General features: G+C 37.9%; 1 protein-coding gene across 4 annotated transcripts in view; it reads left to right on the top strand.

Moving 5' to 3' along the window:
* cbfb (core-binding factor subunit beta) overlaps positions 1-8,817 on the top strand; it is a 66,792-nt gene extending 57,975 nt beyond the window's left edge. For 2 of the 4 annotated variants that reach the window (XM_041796271.1, XM_041796274.1), the window contains one exon: positions 8,037-8,817. In XM_041796271.1, coding sequence (XP_041652205.1) covers positions 8,037-8,081 — 45 coding nt within the window. In that variant the 3' untranslated portion in view covers positions 8,082-8,817. Of the gene's footprint in view, positions 1-8,031 lie in introns of all 4 variants that reach the window. The other 2 variants (XM_041796270.1, XM_041796272.1) reach the window with 1 other exon arrangement.
* The last annotated feature ends 12,169 nt before the right edge of the window (positions 8,818-20,986 follow it).

Here is a 20,986-nt window from a genome sequence, read left to right as displayed (position 1 = left end):
AAAAGGTCAATTTAATTTTAGAACTAGAATTTTTGAAACTAGAATTAAAATTGAATTGAATTAAACTAGAATTAAAAACTAGAATTAAATGAGATTCAGTTTTTGCTTGACATTCAAAATTCATGATTCTCCACTGTGGGTAAATCTCTCAAAATACAATGCATCTGTATCTAATCTGCCTCTCAGCTGTTCGAAGCAGGGACCCCAGGTCTGGCAGGGTGCAGAGAACACACTACCATGATTTAGTACCAGATTTAGGCAAGGAGTTTACAAAAAAGGAGTTTACAAAAAAAAAAAAAAAGTAAAGTTAAAAATGTGGGGACTTTTTATGGACTTAAACTAGGCTCAAATGTTTTTATTGGTCGCTGGCTAAATCTAGACTAAAACAGCTATAGAGTGTACAATAGGGTTGTTCATATTCCGATACCAGTATCAGAAATACGTCCACTACTACTTAAAATGCAGGTGTTGGTATCGGCAAGTACACAAGTTTATGCACCGATCCGATACTGTTTGGTTTAGCTTTATATTTTGCTTCATTTAGCCATCCTAAATGTTAGCACTATAAACCGAAAATCAATTCTACTTTGCTGCTGGAAAACCCTGCATGCACAGGCTACCGTTTTTAGAGCAGCAAAGAAGAACCAAAGGACCCACTGCAGCAGCATAGAAATACTAAACAAGAAACAAATACTAAAAATGTTACGTCAGAATTAGTAAATTTTTTACTCTTGTTCTATTTCCTCATATTCTTTTGACTCCCTAGGTCCTCCACTTTGAAAAACACTGTCTTTTACTATATGAGCCGGTTAGATTACAGTTCTTCAGCAGAAATTCAGGGATGTTTTTGTTTTAGTTGCTGCTCTGAATGTAAATCTTTCCTCTTACATTCCTGAAGCCCTAACATTTCTCATTTTTCATCCAAATGTCGAGATATTTCAGTCATTCAAGGTCATAAGGCGCCTGTCAGGATGATGGATGGTGGAGAGAGATGCAGAAGAGATGTTATTTTAACTCACACACACAGAGGAGATTTGGTGGTGAATGATGAGCTGGCACTGAAAGCATTAATATATCATTAGTATTGATCGCAATCAGACCTCCTACTTGGACTTACACACACACATCCAGAGACAAAATCACTCCATGCTGAACATCACATTAGCACAAACTCACAGATACAGCAAATAAGTTCACCCCACCCCCCACCATCACACTCACAAACTTACACACAAATACACACTCTTCTTGAGTATTGAGTTGTGGTTAAGCAGCCTATAGTGGCCCAGTAAGCTTCCATCTGTGTGTAGATCAATACAAAAAGCTCCTCTGCCTGTAGGATTAGCAACGACCACTCCCTACCACAAAGGCAGCACGACACAACCAGCAGTCATGATTGAGCAGCAACAGTGCTGAGGAAAAACAGTTGAAAAATTTGGCACACTTTCTGCAATGCATTCCCAATCCCCGTTTACAGCTTACATTATCCAGCCCAGGTTTTAGACAGCAATCTGTTATACATTGCATTAAAATTCATTTCTATTGAGTTCTTGGAATCAGAATTCAATTCCCTGCCTCACACACAAATAGAAGCCAGCAGATTTAAAAAGACTGAAGTCGTCATCATGAACACCCTTCAGGGAGGCAGCAGTGCTCCTCCAGTCAAAGGAGCAGTCCCTCATGCTGCCCAGGACGTAAGAGTGTCCCACTACCAAACCAGTGGGAATAAAGCAGTGCTACACAAATATAAATGAAAAGTGCGTAAGATGCCCTGAATCTGTACAGTTTTACTCAAATTTCCTGTGAAAGAAAGGACTTTCTGGTGATTTCTCCTACTGCTGTACACTGGAAAAACAGATAGTATCAGCTGCCACCTCTGTGTTTGAACAAGGGATGCACGGATACCAATGCCAGTATCAAGTGTAGATGTATTAAATTACTAATACTCATACTTGTGCTTATAAAACGTTACAGATACTGTACTGGGTTTCCGCTTAAAGCATGATGTTAGCCTCTCATTATGTGAGTACGTCATCAAAGTTGGATTCATGTCTGCAGTTTGGTGAAATTTGAACAAAAATGAAGATGACAACAGTGTAGGGATAGTAAGACACTGCACTGATAAATTGTCAAGAGGAGAGACGAAGAATATCAGATTCAAATATTTTAGGAACATTCGTGGTGTTATTAAGTGCTCATATTTATACTTGAAAATGGTGAATACCCAAATGTAAGTGCTTGTACTTGGTCTGGAAAAATTAGGTATCAGTGCATTCCTAGAATTAACCAGTTTAATTTTTCTTTTTTACATTGAAGTACGTTGTTTTTCTATTGGATGATAGATAGATATCAATGAGGAGACAAGCTTCAGTGGTACATTTAAGAAATCAGAGAAAGAGAACTCCTAGATGAGCAAATACCAGATTAATGCTGTCAACACTCACGCCAAAAACACTTCTCCCAGTTCTACCATTAAAAAACGTGTTATTTTGATCTAAATATGACTGTTTTAACTAGCATTACAGCCTCAGAACACTGACTGAAAGTGACATCTGTCAGTGATCCTGATACTATCGTTGAGTAACACAAACTTATTAAAGTTAGCTAATTAGCCCCTTATTCCCAAACAGCAGCATTATTGACATTATTGACATTATTGAGTTTTTATCTCATAATTTCAACCTTTTATCTCATAATTTCAACTCTTTATCTCATAATTATGGCTTTTTGTCTGATATTTATGACTTTTTATCTCAGAATTTTGACTTTTACCTCACAATTATGACTTTTTATCTCATAATTTCAACTTTTACCTCACAGTTATGACTTTTTATCTCATAATTTCAACTTTTTAACTCACAATTATGACTTTTTATCTCGTTATTATGACTTAGGGGTTTTTTTTCAAGGATTGTCTTACTTTCACATTTTTTTCTTTTTTATTTGGCGGAAATGGACTTCCATAGGTTTGCAAGGAGTGCCACATGAAAATAAAATACTGCAGAAATGTGACAAACATGAGGACAAGGCTAATGCTAAATCAGCTAAACAGCTGGAAAAGTGGTATAGATAGCAATAAAACACAATATATGTATTGCAAAATGTTAAAAATCACAATATCGAATTGTGATCCAGCTATTGTTAAAATACTTTGTACAGATGATTGCCACCCCTACTGTACATGCCCAAAACACATAAAAAAAAACACATAAAATGATCAAAAAAAGGATTCCCATCACTGTACGTAAACATAACCAAAGCTAAGCTCTGGCTTTGACTTTGCAAGGGTCCCAAGTGACAAAAATGTACACTTTAAAGTTATGTCCTGTTATTTTGCTTTTGTCAGGTGATGTTAACATACATCCTTTTGCAGAGATGGATAAATGAGATAAGTGGTGTTGATGCTCCACATAATATTCAGTGGTAGCTGCCACCTTCTAGAGGTCTTTTTGCCCCCCAGGTCTCCCCCAGGTCATGTGACTGCAAGCTATGAATTCCTGAAGTAGTAAGACCAAATCTTTTATCTAATGTAAAAGAAACTGCAGGTTTTATTAATCGTTTTTGTGCTTTCACGCATTCCCTTTTACATTATTATGTGATCACATCACTGCGTAGACATCCCTATACATCATGAATTTGCACCTAGGCTTACATGATGCAGGCCTGACTCAGAAATAAGCAAAGATTAATTAGTTAAAGGTGAATTAATCACCACTAAAGTTTGATATCAAGTCCTTCTCATTAAAATAGAGTCGAGATGAGCGCAGCAGTTTTGATAAAGCAGCAGAAAGCTTTGCAGAGGGGACAGACAGAAACTGGAGTCAGTCTGGCTGTGAGGAGTCAAAATGGTAGTATGACATACTGTATGTGTGTCTGCATGTGACCGTGTGTTTGTGTGTGCGTTGCTATTATGGTGAGTCATTGAGATGACACAAGCTACATTCCAGTTGAACTAAGCAACCCCTTTACTATCTCTGTCTGCATTTCTGTTTAGTCTGCTCCGCGTCTCACCTCTGGGCACACTTTGTAACCCCCACCCTGTCCCTCATTTTCCTCAGCTATCACTTAAGTGTAAATATATAACCACAAGTATTTTTACAGCAGCAGCAGGTCAAGCTGAGGCCTTCCAAGCACACACTCTAACACTACACTCAGTCATGAAATATATTTAAAAGTCTTGTCACGCTGGTGGCTTCTAATGATGACCTGATGATCCACTGGGTCTGTGAGTGTGTTAATCTGTGTCAGACAGCCTGTTTGTCTGCCAGTGGGTCCGTCTGTCTGTCCGTCTTTCTGTCTCCCTGCCTGTCTGTCTGCCAGCTACCTTGACTAAAATATCAACATCAGTAAAGTACATAAACAGCAGCACTAAACACGCCGTTATATGGTTTTCTGGCTCCCTCTAGTGGTCATTTATGGTACTGCAGCCTCATTTTAGTGCCAAACATCAGCCTGTAGATGCACACTATTATTTCTTGGAAAATTTTGTTTGTGTTTTTTTACACCTAAAGTGTTTTAAAGAGAAGAAGGCTGTATTTATTGGGCTGCGCCAAAGCCACATTATATTTACTTTATAAACTGAAGATGCTCTATGTGCAGCATACTAGTGTCATCTCTTATTTTGTCTCTTCTTTTTGTTAAAATGATGCTGACAGTTGTTGAGAACAGTTAAGAAATTTAAAAGTGTATCTTTTGAGGCTAGGCAATTTATTGAGCCTTTCATATTTATTGATTTATTTTCAAAGACTATGGGCCTCATTCACCAACCGTTCTAAAGAAGAAATTTGTATTTTAAACCCTCTTATGCAGATTTGAAGCCTCAACAAAGTTTAGCGAAGAACTCTGATGAACATTTGAGTTCTGATTTGAGAGGATAAAATGTTTCGTTTTGCACTCATGAGAGCTGAAATATAAATGATCAAGAATGACACAATAAAATATGATTTTTGATTTTTGATTTTTTTTTTGCATTTTATCAATGTAATATAGTGATGTTATTACAAAATATGCACGACAGCTTCTTCACACTGACATTTCAATCAGAAGAGACATTAAGCGTGATCATTCTTTTATTTACAGAAATGTGTTATACAAATTCTATGAAGAATTGAGTGTCTATGGCGTAAGACTCCGTTGTGAAACCTGTATGTCAAAAAGGAGTACAGGCCATCAGATCAGGACAAACAAATTTAAAACGAGACAGCGACATGATGATTAGACACACGAAAATTTTTTGATTGGACAACTGTTCGAGTGAGTAGACGCCCATTATCAGCTGATCACTAGGTGGGAGTGAAAGTGATTTAATGAATATAGGGTAAGAATAGTCTTCCTGCTTGAACTTTCGCTGAGCTTCATTTAAATGATTTCACATGAGGATGTTTAACCAATTTAAAGTGTCTGTTTTTAGATTAAGTGTACATTTTAATCAATTCATACTCACTGTGAAAAACTTAACTTATTTAAAAAGCCCCTTAACCCCCCAGTTAACAGCATAATGCCTGTGTTTTCATCCAACAAGTATGTCTGAAGCATGTATTCAATATCCACGACTGGTGCTAAAAAATTTCATTAACTCTCCCTCCCTCATTTGGAGCTTGCAAACTATGAAAGTATTGCAGTTGTTTTATGATTTATTTAACTTGATATTACTGATAAATTTCTTTTTGCACACAGCCCTTATATGTCCTTATATGGTTGTAAAAAGGGGCGTTTCTCTATTCTTATTAGGATTTTACAAGCACTTAGGCTTCATCAATTTTAGTACAATTTTAGTGAAAATTTTCTAAAGAACAAATTTAATAAAAATGTTTGTAAATGGTGGTGAATGATGTCCAATACTGTTGACATCAGTATAACTTATGTTGAAGTTGATTTGGGAGAAAACCAACACCAGGACTCATGCTCAGTAAAAAGCTTGTTTAAAGTAAGAACTGCTCATTTTAATATGCTTATTAATTACTACAGGTTGGTAACCAATGATCTAAGAGCATTTACGTACATGAGTTGTAAAAATCAAATATATAATAACACCTGTTGCAAACACAAAATAAAGAAGTCCTATTCACTCAAAATTGGCTTAATGTATCAAACAAAAATTGCATAAATAAAAATCGCACATATTTATTGGCATCATCTGGAAAATTAAGTTGAACTGGCACTCCCCTATTTAAGGTTATGATAGTTTTAGATTTTTCATCAGGTTTGAATTTTATTCCACTTTTATCATTCTTTGTTTTCAATTGAGTTTAATGTTTCCTGCTTGTTTGTTAGTTTAGTTTATGATTTGCAAAAATGCTTCATTTTGGTTCAGTCCTTATACGTTTTAGTGTTAGCTTTAGCGTTCTCAGTAATATGGGTACTTATTAGGGGATAGACACAAAAGGGCCATGCAAAAGATATAATATAAAGACACTGAAATATAGGCTACTCCATACTTATAATTTTGTTTGTTTAAGTTTGATATTTGAATTCAACTCAAGACATAAAATTCTCATTGTGTAAAGTCTTAACCAATCAAATTAAAGCATTTTTCTCTGTCCAGGCTTGGGTGTAGATGTCAGTCAGTATGCTTGATTCAAACAGTAAAACTTAGGATAATTTGTTCCTATTTGGTTTTGTTTTAGGGTTGTTGTTTTTTTTTTTTCATTTCAGTTTTGTAAGCACAATAATATTTGTGATGAGTTTTTGTCTTTTTATAAAGCCTTGTCTTTATTTTAGTTTCAGTTAGCTAAGATAATTTATACATTTTAGGTTCAGTTATTGAGTTAGTCTTAGTTTACTATGATAACATTGTTCTTCAATTGTTTAGACAAGGATAAGTTTAGACAGTGTTCTCTCTCTCTATGGTTGAAAAGATCACCATAGTGTGATGTGTGGAGTGTGGTTTGAACCCAGAAGCAGACAAGGAAAACAGTTTAACAGGTTTATTCTAGATTAAATAGTGCAGGAAGGGGGGGGTCCGTGAGTCCAGAGAGTGAGGGAATCCTGCTGGGGTTGGGACTGAAGAGAGGCAGGAGTCAGGCACTGGAAAAGAGGGAGGAGAGGCACGGTTAGTAACAATTCAGAAGTTCACAAGAAATTACTCTTGAGTTAATCACTGGAGATAACTTTAGAGGAGCCGATGTACCACTGTGAGAGGTGGATAATACGTTGGCGCAGAGGAGAAAGTCTGCAGCCTACTTCAGCGGTGAGCTTGATTAGAGATGCGTCTCAGGTGTGACACATCAGCCTCCGCGCCTCTGGGGGAAGGGAGAGAGCCTCGCAGCAGCGTGGTAAAGTTGGCCCAACAGCTAGCACACCGGGACTGGAAATCACCAAAATAAAACCAGAGTAGTCGAGATCGCCACTCATAGATCATCAAGTTTCTGTTCTTTGTGACGGTGATCAATAAAATAACTGAGATTTTTACCATTTTGAAAGTAGTCAAGGAAAATCAAACTTTTGAAAACATAAATGCATGGAAGTGTAACCGATGATTTTGTACAATTTAGACAGAAGATAGGCATTTGTCTGCGTTTTTGATGATTAAAAACAAAAAAAGCTGATTATTTAGTGCCTTTGATGTCTATTTTTGTTGCAATGGTATAAAACATTTTTCAGTTAGTTGATTTGTACTAGGATCACATCAAAGTTTGTTATGCATTTGTTACAACCATGTGTTTCAGTATATTGGAGTGACTGTGGATCAGCGGGACAGTCAGTCATAAGGGGTTTGAACCCCGGCTCCTGCAGTCACACGTTGATGTGTCCTTGGGAAAAACACCTAACCTCAGATTGGTGAAGTGTATGAAAGCGCTGTATGATTGTGCATGCATGTGTATGAATGGGATTAGTTCATTTTGATGGCTTTTTTACTTAGTAGCCTATGTTATCAGTGTGTGAAAGTGGAGTGAACACATAACCTGCTTAAACTGAAAATTATACTTAATTTATTTTCTCTTTTTCTCTCATCCCTTTCCTACTGTCTCTCAATTTTCCTTCCTCCTGTCTCCTCACCTCTTTCCTCCTTCAATCCCTCTCTCTCCCCAGTCCAGACGACAGCAGGACCCCAGCCCTGGCTCAAACATGGCCAACGCTGACGTGGAACACAAGATGCGCTGAGGAGGAAGAGGAGGGAGGAAGAGGAGGAAACCAGGGCTGGCTGTTCATTTACTTTCAATACAATCAACTGACAAAAAAAAAAATCAACTAAAACTGCTTTTCTTCTTGTAAGGTTTGACACCATCAATTTGCTATTTTACATGTTTAAGATATTTAAATGTACATCACAATACACCCAAGGAATTGATTGAATTGAAAGTGAAACAAGCCTGTAAAACAAGATTTTTTTAAGGAAGACAGACAAAACAGACCTGGACAAAAGGTACCTGAAATTGTGAATGTGACAGATCCAGAGTTGAAGTTGTTTCTCAAGTGAAATTAAGTGTTATAAAGATTTGAATTGTAGGTCAGTTTAATCAGAGTGTTGATACTTTTTGTCCAGGTCTTCAAAAATTACATGTGTGGATGTATCTTCATCTACCAAAGTATATTTTCTATTAATAAATGAGGTGTTTTACGGAGCTGTAGCAGGAAGGAGGAGGAAGAAAAAGAGGAATTAGTTTGGCTCAGGGTCATAGTTGGGGTTTATTGGTCAGGATTACCAGTGGAGCATGTATCAAAAGTGAGGCGTTGACTGTTGTGAAGGAAAGAAAAGGTTCTGCATTGTTCAGTGTTTTGCAACACTTCACATTTGTGAGCATGTGAGCACGTTAACCCCACTATGCCTAGCCCACTTCCTGAAACCTGCTGTTTTCTTAGACCAAAGTTCACTATGCTGGAAAAGGGGTGGGAGGGGGGAGGGGAGGCTTAAAAAGGGGGGGAAACTGGGTTGCATTAAAACATGGGCAGGTTGGAGAGCAACCAGAGAGAATTGTGCCAGGTATTTGCTGTAATATGATATTTGTGATCTCTTTAAAACATCGCTATGATGACATGCCCTGACCAGAATCACAGGTTATGAAGCAACAGCCTCAAAGTCAGGACATTTTCTAAGAAAACTGTTACAAGCTCTGCTAACTTTGGCTTTAGGAGGGAGATGAGGGTAAATACAAATGTCGTTTGTGTTCTGAGGGGTTATGCACTATGTGATAAAATCAGTCTTGTTCCCCACATGGATTTTTTCTCTGCATGAAACCAAACACAGGCCTACCTATGTATTTTTATCGTGCCCTGTGCAGCCTGTTTATCAAGAGAGCACTTTCTTTCAGTGCTTTTATGAGGAATAACTCAGTGATTAAGCCTTTGTGATGGAGAATCAAGTGTGCTCATACAGTGGAGCATAGGCTGTAAAAAGAATGGACAATGTGGCTTCACCGTTCTCTGTAGTACAAAAATGAAGCCTGCTGTCACAGGAGCCGACATTAGCCCGAGTCATCATTTGGGGCAAGAGTTGTGCAGTATCACAGTTTTGATGTCACACATTTTCTGGAAACCAAAACACACATTGAGTTTACAGATTAAAGCCTTACAGGAGTCACTCTGTCTGCAGGGCTGCCAATCATGACATTTAATGCCTTTAGTGGCAACAAATAACTGAGGAAAGTTGTGCTTTTTCTATTAAGATATCCTCAACACAAATCAACATGATAAAGCTAACTATAAAGACAGGATACAGTTTGATGATAGATTTTTGATGATTATTTTGATTTTAGACCCACGTCGCTCATGTCAACATGGAGAAGGCAGAGTTTATGACCTATCTTTTTGTTAAGCATTTAGAGGGCAGGGTCTGTAACTTCACCCTTGGCTTCACTTGAGGTGAGGTATCCCGCTGTCCACTCTTCATACATTCTATGATGCAGCAACTATAGCACATGTAATAAAGTGCAAAGCAATCTTTTTTAACCAGGGTATGCTTGTTTTCTAATGAGGCATTTAAAGGAACAATCCACTCATATTTACTTTGGTGTTACCATCAAACACAGATGAACCATGTGGATGTACCACTCTGTTTTTGGCCTCCATTCATGCACACCACTGAAATTAGAATTAAACATAATGCTCCATCAGAGCTTTGGAGTCATCCCAACTGGAATGAAAACCATGCATCTCCAAATTTCACATTTTAGGTTTATAATTAGAATTAAGATCTGTTAATACATGATCACATTATTCAGGTTTTCATGGATTTAAGTGGCCAGCAATGATGGAAAGCATGCTGCCATAGCTTGTTCCAAGCATCAGGTGAAACACAAGCTCCACACTGTTCTAAAACACATAACATCCATCCACAGACACATATCTCTCCACTGTTACTTCTGCTGTAGAGTCATTGCTTTGCAATGTACATGAATAATTGACCAGCTCAGATATGAGACTGTTTAGCCCAAGGTACCAGTTCAATTAAAGATCCATCAAAAGACCAATCACTCTGATATTCCTCATCATTAAAGGACTGTGAAAGCCTTCAAGCAGTCTGAAACTATTCCCTGTCCTGTTACAGCACTAGTGAAATCAAATGTTATTTTTCTTATTGTTTTGTTTGTGTGAAAGTCAGGATGTTTACTTTTTATATTCCTTCTCACCTCTGTATTTGTATCTATTTTGTTCATCTATCAGCTTTATTATGAACTAGTGTAGGCTATTTCTGTATAGTTTAGATGAAAATGTCTCCAGATCTTTGGGAGTTTTAAGAACTTTTTTGTTGGATTTGTTTTTCATTGTTTCCTGTCTTTCTTTTATTAATGTTATTCTTATTATTTGTTTTGTTTTGAAAGGAAATCCACTTCCTGGGTTAAAGCATTGAATGTGGATTGACTTAAGTCCTGTTATTACGCAATAGAAATGTTTTTGTATTGCGCAACGAGTAGCTCATTTCATTTTCCAGTGTGTTTTAAGTTTGCTGCACTCAACGGTTCTAATATTATTATTTTTGTTTTATTCAAGAAATCTCTTTTGTTTATTCTTGTTATTTTTTCCTCAGTCCAACAATTAAAAGTTAATTGAGCTTTATACAAGCTAAGAGGAGTGGTGATATTTTAATGTTTTGGGGTTCTTTTGTCATTTTCTTTGCTTCATTTACAGGAAGTTTGGGAGTAAAAAATGTTGCTCTAAAAATGATTACAGGCCCCCCGAGTTTGACAGATAAAATATCAAAAACCTTAAGAAGCTGTTCAGTCATGATGGCATGGTAATAATTTGGTTTTTGAAATGTCATAAATGCAAAAGTCCAGGCTTCTTGACAGTAAGAAAGAACCAGGAACCTTTTTAGGAACTCTGTGCTTGGATCGCAGGAACCAGGGTCTAAATGTAGTCACTTGGTTGACTGATCTAACCTTTGAAAAGTCCCTGCTCAGACATAGTACTTTCCAAAAAAAAAAAAACAGGAATTTTTGGGGCAGACCCTGCAGCTCTGAATGTTTCTGATTGGTCGAGTACGTGCATTGATTTATTTTATCTGCCATGTTTAAAAAACTGTAGCTGCGAATCAGCTGTTTGTTTTTCACTGTATGCCACTGGCCTAAGGCTACAGTGGAAACACAGACCACAATGGCCCACAGGAACCATGTAGTTTCTTGAGGAGAAGTTCCTGGAACTAAAAGGTCCCTGGTACTTGAAATGCACCTTTCAATTTAAAGTGGACTTGGTATGGGTAACCAAAGATGAATAGAAGATTAAGTTTAACTTTTCACATTTTTATAAATGTGCTACAAAACTTAGTCAGATCCAGAATTTGGAAACATACTTCCTGTCTGTGGGAGCCTCCAGTGTGGTCAGTGGTGGATTTTAATGAGAAAGTTTGATAATGCCATGTTTAAAAGAATCCCAGAAGATGGGGCAAAGCGGGGAAGTAGGACTAAAGTCTTTGAATGAGTAAGAAAGGCATTAAACTGTTGAAGAAAAACTGGGATTAATCCAAGGAAAGTCTTGAGCCATGTTGACAAAAGATGGATTTATACGTGAGAAAGTAATCTTTGACTCCTGCAGTGTAGATGGGAATGTGAGCTACGAGTGCAAGTTAAGATGAGAGTAGTTCAGAAAGCTGACAGAGCATTGGGTATGAGCCTATCCAGTAAGAGATGAGAAGTAGATGAATGTGAGGGGAAGTAGAAGTTTTAAGATGAAGCCAGGCTTGTAAGTCTGAAATGTAATGTCCTATAACTGTAATACAGCATATCTAGTCGTTTCCCTAATAAAACAAATTCTATATGCCAAATCCTCTGTGCAAACCCCAAATCCATCTCTCTGTTTATCAAATGTTTAATTGAAGTAGAAGCGTGGCCTGAATAGTAAAAGAAAACATGTCACATGACCACAGTGCCACCCCCATGAGCACACCTTCAGCTCTCCATCCTTTGGTTTCTTAATGCAGGCATTAAGGCAAAACAATCAACCATATACATTTTCTTTTTGTAACCTTAACTGTTATCTTTCTTTTTTTTGTTTTAAGTTATTTATACTTTGGTTTGATTTTAAGATCCAAAGATGAAACTTTGTGATATTTAGTAGCTTGTACACACTCCCCCAGGTTTCTCCTTCCACCATGTTTGGTCCATCTTTCCCTCTGCTTTAGGTCTGAGCTTCACCTCTTGGAGTATTCTGACATTTACGATCTTCATTTCAAAATGTTGGATGTTTTTCATAATAAACATGTATGAATTCTTGTATTTGCTTCTGTTCTTTGTGCTCAAACTGGCACTCCACTTAAATAAATCCCTTCACATCTCAAACCAGTCAGACAAATACAATCTTCCTTTAAATGTGTTTCTTTCTCCTTACTGGTATTTTGCTGGTATCACAATGTTCTGAGAACAACACTTCCCTCTTTTTTTAATCAGTAGCAGTCAAACCATTTGTAATGTGCCAAACACAACAGAGTAAAAATATTGGAGCCTGTTTTCACAACGCATAATGAAAGCAAAGATGCATAGCACAACACCATGACTAAGAACTAAAGCAAATTCAACTCATTATTAATCCTAACATAGGTATTATTTGTATTTATTTCTCAGCTATGAAACTACAGTGAAAGTAAACTGAAAAAGCAGTCTCGACTGAAAATCTGAAGTACAGTATGAGGGGTACAATCCTTTTCCAGATTCCTTGTGTGTGCAGATGCACTCGTTTTACAGCAGCATGGCCAGAAAAGGGCAAATTTCTGGGGCTGAGCCCAAACCAAAGAGGATCTGGGAGCATGCTCCCCTTGCAATTTTATCCAAGGCAGTGATATGCAGTGTTTCAACAGCATTTGCAAAAATTTCCCAAAGATTTAAAACTCCAAACTACAGTACACGAGGAAAAATGATAGTTTTCCCTAAAGAAACATTTCCCAAGAGCGATTTTAAATTTGCCATCATTGTTGGCGACCGTCTGGCCATCAGGAGGCCAGAGCAGTACAGGACTAAGGTTGATGTGGGGAAGTGTTGAACTGGATTATACTCCCATACCTGACCTGAATATGAGTTTTTAAGTCATTTTAATTAACCATAAAGGAAACTAATGAACAATGGATATGTCTGCCTCTTAAAATAAGCCAGAAACTGTCTGAAGTTTATTTTCTTAAGTTTTGCGACATTTAGGTAAGAAACTAGTGTAGAAGTACTAATTGGTGTTATTTTCTTAAAAAAGGACAAGAAAACCAGAATGTATAGTGCCAGGTACAGAGAGAAGTCATGAAATCGTGTCCTGAAGTGTACAGGACAGGCCTGGCATTGAGGTGTTGGGTCTGGTGAAGTGCCTCATCTTTTTACTGGTCTCATCCTATATATGTGTTAGAGGTGCACAAGCATAACATTCAACCACTAAAACTCATTTTTCTCTTCAGGAATGCAAGTAAATAACTATAATTTGACATATTAATCAAGAAATAAAAATGTGCCTTACTATTTTTTCAGGTTTTTTAGTAAATCAGTGGGCTAAATTTGAAAATTCATGGATAACAATAATAATTGTATTTTAGCATTAAAATATTTTGGTTAAAGAGCTTCTACACATTGGTGTATTAACCATTGCAGAAACATAAAAAATGATTTTGGTTTTACCAATTTTTACCAATGCTGTTAATTTAGGGCAGCTGTGGCATGAACCTTACTTTGGGTGGTGGTCTAATAAAAATGTTTAGCACTGTATTTACAAATGAGATAAGGGGTAAGACAGTATCTCTTACATCCAAGCTTTTTTAAAATAACAGCCTAACTGCATGCAACTTCATGTGGCCATTAGTGAGTGCAATGTTAAATTAATTGATTTAAAAGGAAAAAACAAACAGGAAGCTCTCAAGCACCAAGTAATAAGCCTATTGACCACAAGGTAGCCTAACCTAGGGTATTTGAAATGTTTTGTTTAGACATGGAAGCAATTTTATTGGTTTAAAGAATTATTTTAAGTCCTAGCGTATTTTATATTAACACATACATTACTGTGAAAAAGTATGTGCCCCCAATTTCTTTTTTTCTTTCTTTCTGTTTTGCATATTCCATCCATCCATTTTCTATACTGCTTATCCCATTAGGGATCATGAGCAGTGTTGGGAAAGTTACTGAAAATAGTAACTAGTTACAGTTACTAGTTACTCCTGCAAAAAGTAACTGAGTTAGTAACTGAATTACTGCTTTGTCAAAGTAACTAGTTACTTTGAAAAGTAACTCAGGCATTACTTTTTTTGCTTCAGTTCTCATTATTGTACACATCACATTCATTTGTGTTATTGTGGCAGTTTGAGAGGAAATAACTATTGTCATATAACATTGTAGCCACTATTATTATGTTGGAAAGTGGTGAAATAATAGAACTCGGTAGAAATGTTTCTCAACTTTTGACAGTGTCAAAGCATTTTTACACTGTTTAATACAGTGTTGCTCAACCTCGCTCAACCAAAGAGCCAAATGGATGAAAAAGTACCTTTGAAAGAGCCACAGTCTAAGTGGTATATGTGCCAAAATGGACAAAAAGCAGCAAAAATTGTTTAAAAGTGGCAAAATTGCAAATAAGGGCACTGGAATTATACAGACAAAAACAAAGAAGTAAAGGCTGACAATTAAGTTTGACAATAAAAGCTTACTGTATGTTTGTGGGGAAAAAAACTGATTAATGTGACTTTGAATGGCTCATTTCTGAGGCCAAAGTTTCCATTTTTTTGTTTTCTGGGGGATAATATTCAAATTAGACATAAAAAGCCACAAATCATCACAAAAAAGCCCCATGTGGCCCTAGAGCCACGCGTTGAGTATCGCTGATCAATGTTTTGACTTTCTATCGATCTAATGGATAACTGGATAGTTACACCCTTAACCAGGAGGTCTGCAGGACTGAATAAATTGTGATATTGATTGCCTCAATGCCAGATAAATCTGTTATGCTTTGAAAAAAAATTACAGTTTTGTAAAGTGCAGGATCGTATTCAGTGTATTTAGACCAAGGTTATTATAGTTAACTAAAACTAACTAAATAACTAAAATTTAAAAATCATTTTAGTTAACTGAAACTAAGTAAAAATTAAGCTTTTTAAAACTAACAAAAATTAAATTTGGTGCTTAGAAAACTTAAATAAGATTAAAGACAAAACACAAAAACATGAGTAAAATGCCCTGATTTGATTGGAGAAGACTTCACACAATGGTCACTTTTGGTCTTAAGTTGTACACAAACATCAAAACTGAAGAAATCTGTGGAAAACTCCAAACTGAAGGTGGAGCTCAGCCAGGCCAAAGAAGACCTGGCACAACAGGAAAAATTGCATCTCCTGGCAGACATCAACACGGCTGCTCCAAAGCAAGAACGCCTGAGGGAGGAAGAGGTCTCCAAAGAAACCAACACACTAAAGGCGGCCCTCAGCCAGGCCAAAGAAGACCTGGTGAAGAAGAGCCGCCAATGGGAGGAGGAGACCTCCAGGATTAAGGCCTCCATGGAGCAGGCCAAAGCAGACCAGAGGAAGCAACGTCAGGTGTGGAAGGAAGAACGATCCCGCCTCATCACGAGCCACCAGGAAGCTACCTCCAGGTTGGAGAGGGAACTCAAAGATGCCCGAAATGAGCTCAAGAACAGCGAGAGCTCATGGGAGAAAGAACGCTTTGAGCTCCTTGTCTCTCAGATGGACGAAAGGGCCAAAGCTAAAGCAGCCATGAACCTGGTCCAAGAAGAGTTAGAGATCCTAAGAAGCCAGTATGACGAGGAACAATCCCGTCTCCTGGCAGAACATGAGGAGGACTCTTTAAGGATGAAGGCTGCTCTGTGTAAGGCCAAGGAGGACCAGGCAAGAGTGGGACGACAGTGGGAGGAAGAAACGCCAAGGCTCCTGGACGAACAGAGAAAGAAAACAACAAAGTTGGAGGAGGAATTGGCAAAAGCCACGAAGGACCTGGTCAACCAGAAATCCAAGTGGGAGGAGGAAAGATCAGGACTCCTCAGAGAAAGTGCCTGCCTGAAAGACTCTCTGCAGCAGATGGAGACAGAGAAACTGGACTGGCTGAGAGAAAAAGCCTCTCTTCTGGAGTCTGTGACCTTCCTCACGCAGACTCTGGAGGAGAAGGAAGATGAGAGAGCCAGGATGTCAGAAAGTCTGCAGCAGAGGATGGACCGACTGGAGCTCCAGCTGGAGGAGGAGAAGAAGAAAAAAGAGAGGAAGAGGGGGGGGTTTCTGAGTTGTTTTAGAAGACGCTCTGGAGCCTCAACCTCTGACTCCTGACCCCAAACCCTCCTTCCTGTCACCTGTTAACTGTCATGATACTAGAACAAAAGAAGGGCTGCATGGTGGGATGGTGGTGAACGCCTCATAGGGGGAAGGTTTCTGGTTCGACTCCCTGTTGGACAGGAGCCTTTCTCTGTGGAGTTACCATCGTCTACCGTGCATGTGTGGGTTCTCTCCGGGTGCTCCGGCTTCCTCCCACAGACCAAAAACATGACAGCAGCTTAACAGGTGACTAAATATGATTCAAAAATAAAAAATAAAAAATAAAAATCAGCTTCAAAGCATGATTCTTCAAACATCATAGTGAGAAAAAAAATTACATTTAGTTATTGATGCTACGCAAACTCATTTTATTGATTTATCTTCACATGTTGATAGATTTGTTGTAGAAGTGCACACAGATGTCTGTGCCATGTGTTTAGTTGCTCAATAATGACTTCTCTAAACATAAATCTGAGTTTAAATTTGCATACAAATATTGAGAAGAGTGTGCTGTTTTCAGAAATGTGGGGTGAAAAAAATTTCAGACATCTTTTATTAAGAATGGTCCATTTTAAAATGCAGCACTGTGCAGATCTTTTGGGCATGTTTGGGTCAAAAACTGAGGCTGGAGTAGGGCGTAGATGTGGCAGGTAAACCCACCTGAGAGTATCATCAGGCAAGACCAGCACATCAGGAGGGATAAAGGGGAGAGCTTTCTGGAGCCCTGCTAAACGGGGGGGCCCATGGAGGTCATAAAAATCATGTTATAAAGTCAAGCTATGTTAACCTTAGTTTATTTTAAATAATAATCACTCAGAGCAACAAAATTAATTTATATCAATGCTTTAGTTTGTAAAAGTAAACCCCTTACTTAAAAGAGAATGACCCTTTTTTACATACATTGAACTAAATCATTAAACCATTTGGGAAGTAATGCAGACATCAGGATGCAAGAAAACAAAGTAAAAGAAACTATGACATGCTTAGTGGAAGGATAGTAGAATATTTGCAAAATGATGCAAAAATGGGTGACAAGTGGCGATAATGAGCTAAAGTGGTAAAAAAAAAAAAAAAAAAAAAAAAAGGAGGGAAACTTGGTTTGCAGTAGCAAAAAAGTTGTGAAATGGCTTAAATGGGTTAACTGTTCCTGGTGGTGGACAAGTTTACTTCCCTGTTCTTTCTCGTCCTTTATCCCAAGGAGGGAAAAGTAATGTTTGTGTTTCCAAGACAGAAAGCTCACACTCAAGTGCTCAACTATGATGTGTGTGCGCGCTTCAGTGCCTGTGTTTGTTTGTGTGTTTCTGCAGAGGCTATTCTCTGTCACAGGATGCTGATGTGCTTACAGTCCCATCACACCGTCAATCGAACCGGATGTTTTCTAACCTTCATCAACAAGTTGTCAGCTGTAAAAAGTAACGAGAAACGTGTGATTTGATCTCTCAGTAATTGTAATGGCATTAATGATTTAAACAAGACTGGGTAAAAACCCAGATAGTTGCGGTTGACCGCAACTATCTGGGATGCCTGTTGAAATGCCTGACTGGCAGAATGATTTTGTCATCATTGTTATTTTTTGAGCCAAATTTACTGTGGCTTCTTAAATGTACATACAGTAGCTACATGCTGTCCTCTCTCTCTCTGTCTCTCCTCTTAATAAAACTCTTCTCTGTGTACATATGAAACTCTACAGAGACATGTGTCATACTTCACTGATAGAGACAGACAGTGTCACTGGAGATTAATTTTTTGTCCGATATAAGTCTTTAATGGTAGTAAGTTTATACTAACAATAAAACACCAACTGTTAATGAACTGTTTATTCTGTCGCTTTCTGTGTTGCTCTCAGCACTAACTGTGATGAAGAAATGTGTTAGTCTGGCTAAGGCCGTGCTAACGTTCGGCCGTTGTATACAAGTACAAGTAAGCCTTTCCACTTTTAACTATCACACACTCAGGCTCACACTGGCAGATGAGCAAAAACACCTTTTCTGTTACAGAAAGGTTTTAGTGTTGCTGTCTTCAGTAATTTTAATAAAGAAATGTCCAGTTTTGACTATGTGCTGCTGTGACTTAGTCAGAGCTAATCACTACACGAGCAGCCGTTGTACACAAGTATTGACACAAGACGTTACCTTTTCCACCTCAACAATTATATAGTCATACCAAAGCAGGTCAATAGAGGAGTAAAAAACATCTTTATCAAGCTATATCTGAGGTACAGTTGAAACCAGAACTTTTTTTTCTCACCGTGTAACATTAAATCAGATTAAACTTTTCCTGTTTTTGGTCAATTAGGATTACCAAAATTATTTCTATTTGCTAAATGCCAGAATAATGAGGGAGATCTTTTTTTAGACATTTTTTTATTATTTTCTTGAGAGTCAGAAGTTTACATACATTTCATTAGTATTTGGTAGCATTGCTTTTAAACTGTATGACTTGGGTCAAACGTTTTGGATATGCTTCTACAAGCTTCTCACAATAGTTTGCAGGAATTTTGGCCCATTCCTCCTGGCAGAACTGATGTAACTCAGCCAAGTTTGTAGGCCGCCTTGCTCGCACATGCCTTTTCAGCTCTGCCCATAAATTTTTAATGGGATTGAGATCAGGGCTTTGTGATGGCCACTCCAAAACAATGACTTTATTATCCTTAAGCCACTTTGTAACCAGTTTGGCAGTATGCTTAGGGTCATTGTCCATTTGGAAAACCCATTTGCGCCCAAGCTTTAACTTCCTGGCTGATGTCTTGAGATGTGTATTTCCACATAATGTTCTTTCCTCATGATGCCATCTATTTTGTGAAGTGCACCAGTCCCTCCTGCAGCAAAACAACCCTACAACATGATGCTGCCACCCCCATGTTTCACAGTTGGGATGGTGTTCTCAGGCTTGCAAGCTTCCCCCTTTTTTCTCCAAACGTAACGATGGTCATTATGGCCAAAAAGTTCAATTTTAGTTTCATCAGACCACAGAACATGTCTCCAAAAATTAAGGTCTTTGTCCCTGTGTGCATTTACAAACTGTAATCTGGCTTTTTTATGTTTCTTTTGGAGTAATGGCTTCTTCCTGGGAGAGTGGCCTTTCAGCCCATGTCGGTACAGGACTCGTTTGACTGTTGATAATGACACACTCTTACTAGCTTCAGCCAGCATCTTCACAAGGTCTTTTGCTTTTGTTCTTGGGTTGAGATGCACTTTTCGGACCAAAGCAAGTTCATCTCTGGGACACAGAACCCGTCTCCTTCCTGAGCGGTATGATGGCTGGACATTCCCATGGTGTTTATACTTAGGTATAATTGTTTGAACAGATGAATGTTGCACCTTCAGGCATCTGGAAATAGCACCCAAGGATGAACCAGACTTGTGCAAGTCCACAATTCTCTTCCTGATATCTTGGCTGATTTCTTTTGATTTTCCCATGATGTTACACAAAGAAGCAGTGTGTTTCAGGTGTGCCTTCAAATACATCCACATGTGTGCCTCTAACTCAAATGTTGTCAATAAACCTATCAGAGGCTTCCAAAGACATGACATCATCATCTGGGCCTTCCCAAATTCTTTAAAGGCATAGTAATCTTAGTGTATGTAAACTTCTGACTTTGAAGAAAGTAATAAAAATTGTCTAAAAAAATCCTTTTCTCATTATTCTGGCATTTAGCAAATAGAAATAATTTTGGTAATCCTAACTGACCAAAAACAGGAAAAGTTTAATCTGATTTAATGGTAGATGGTGAGCAAAAAAAGTTTGTGCCTTTTTATATAGTGTATGTAAACTTCTGGTTTCAACTGTATTTAGAGCAGTGGAGGCAGATATTGGAGGGCTTTCAGCACAAGTAAACCCCGCCCATAGAGCAACTCTGTATGTATGGCTCTAGATACCAAAGTGAAGGCAGCCATTAGTGTGAGCATTCAGTATAAGCAAACACAACTCTGTATTTTATGGCTCATACCAAGCATCACTTACTCAGTCAGTGACTCAGTCAGTGAGTCAGTCAGTCAGCATACGGACAGAGCCATGTGTAGGGCTGACCTCAGCAGTCAGCCAAAAATGTAAATCCCTTTTTTGTTTTTGCAAAAAGCTATCAAAATGGGTTGAAGTGGCAAAAATGGGCATAAAAAGAGGCTAGAGGGAGTTAAATAGTGGCTGAATGGCTTTAAATTGGCAAATATGGTTGGAAATGTGGTGAAATGGGATGAAAATTGATTTTAAAAACTGGCAAAAAAAGTTTAACTGAGAAAGAAAAAATAGGCAGATATTGGCAGAAATTGGTTGAACTAACAAAAATGGGCATATCAAATGGTCAAATGTGGTTAAAATGGGAAAATGGGCATAAAA

Source organism: Cheilinus undulatus, linkage group 9, assembly GCF_018320785.1.
Source record: "Cheilinus undulatus linkage group 9, ASM1832078v1, whole genome shotgun sequence".
NCBI classification, from domain to species: Eukaryota; Metazoa; Chordata; class Actinopteri; order Labriformes; family Labridae; genus Cheilinus; species Cheilinus undulatus.
The sequence above is the reverse complement of the archived record's forward strand: the minus strand, read 5'-3'. Positions and strand labels throughout refer to the sequence as shown.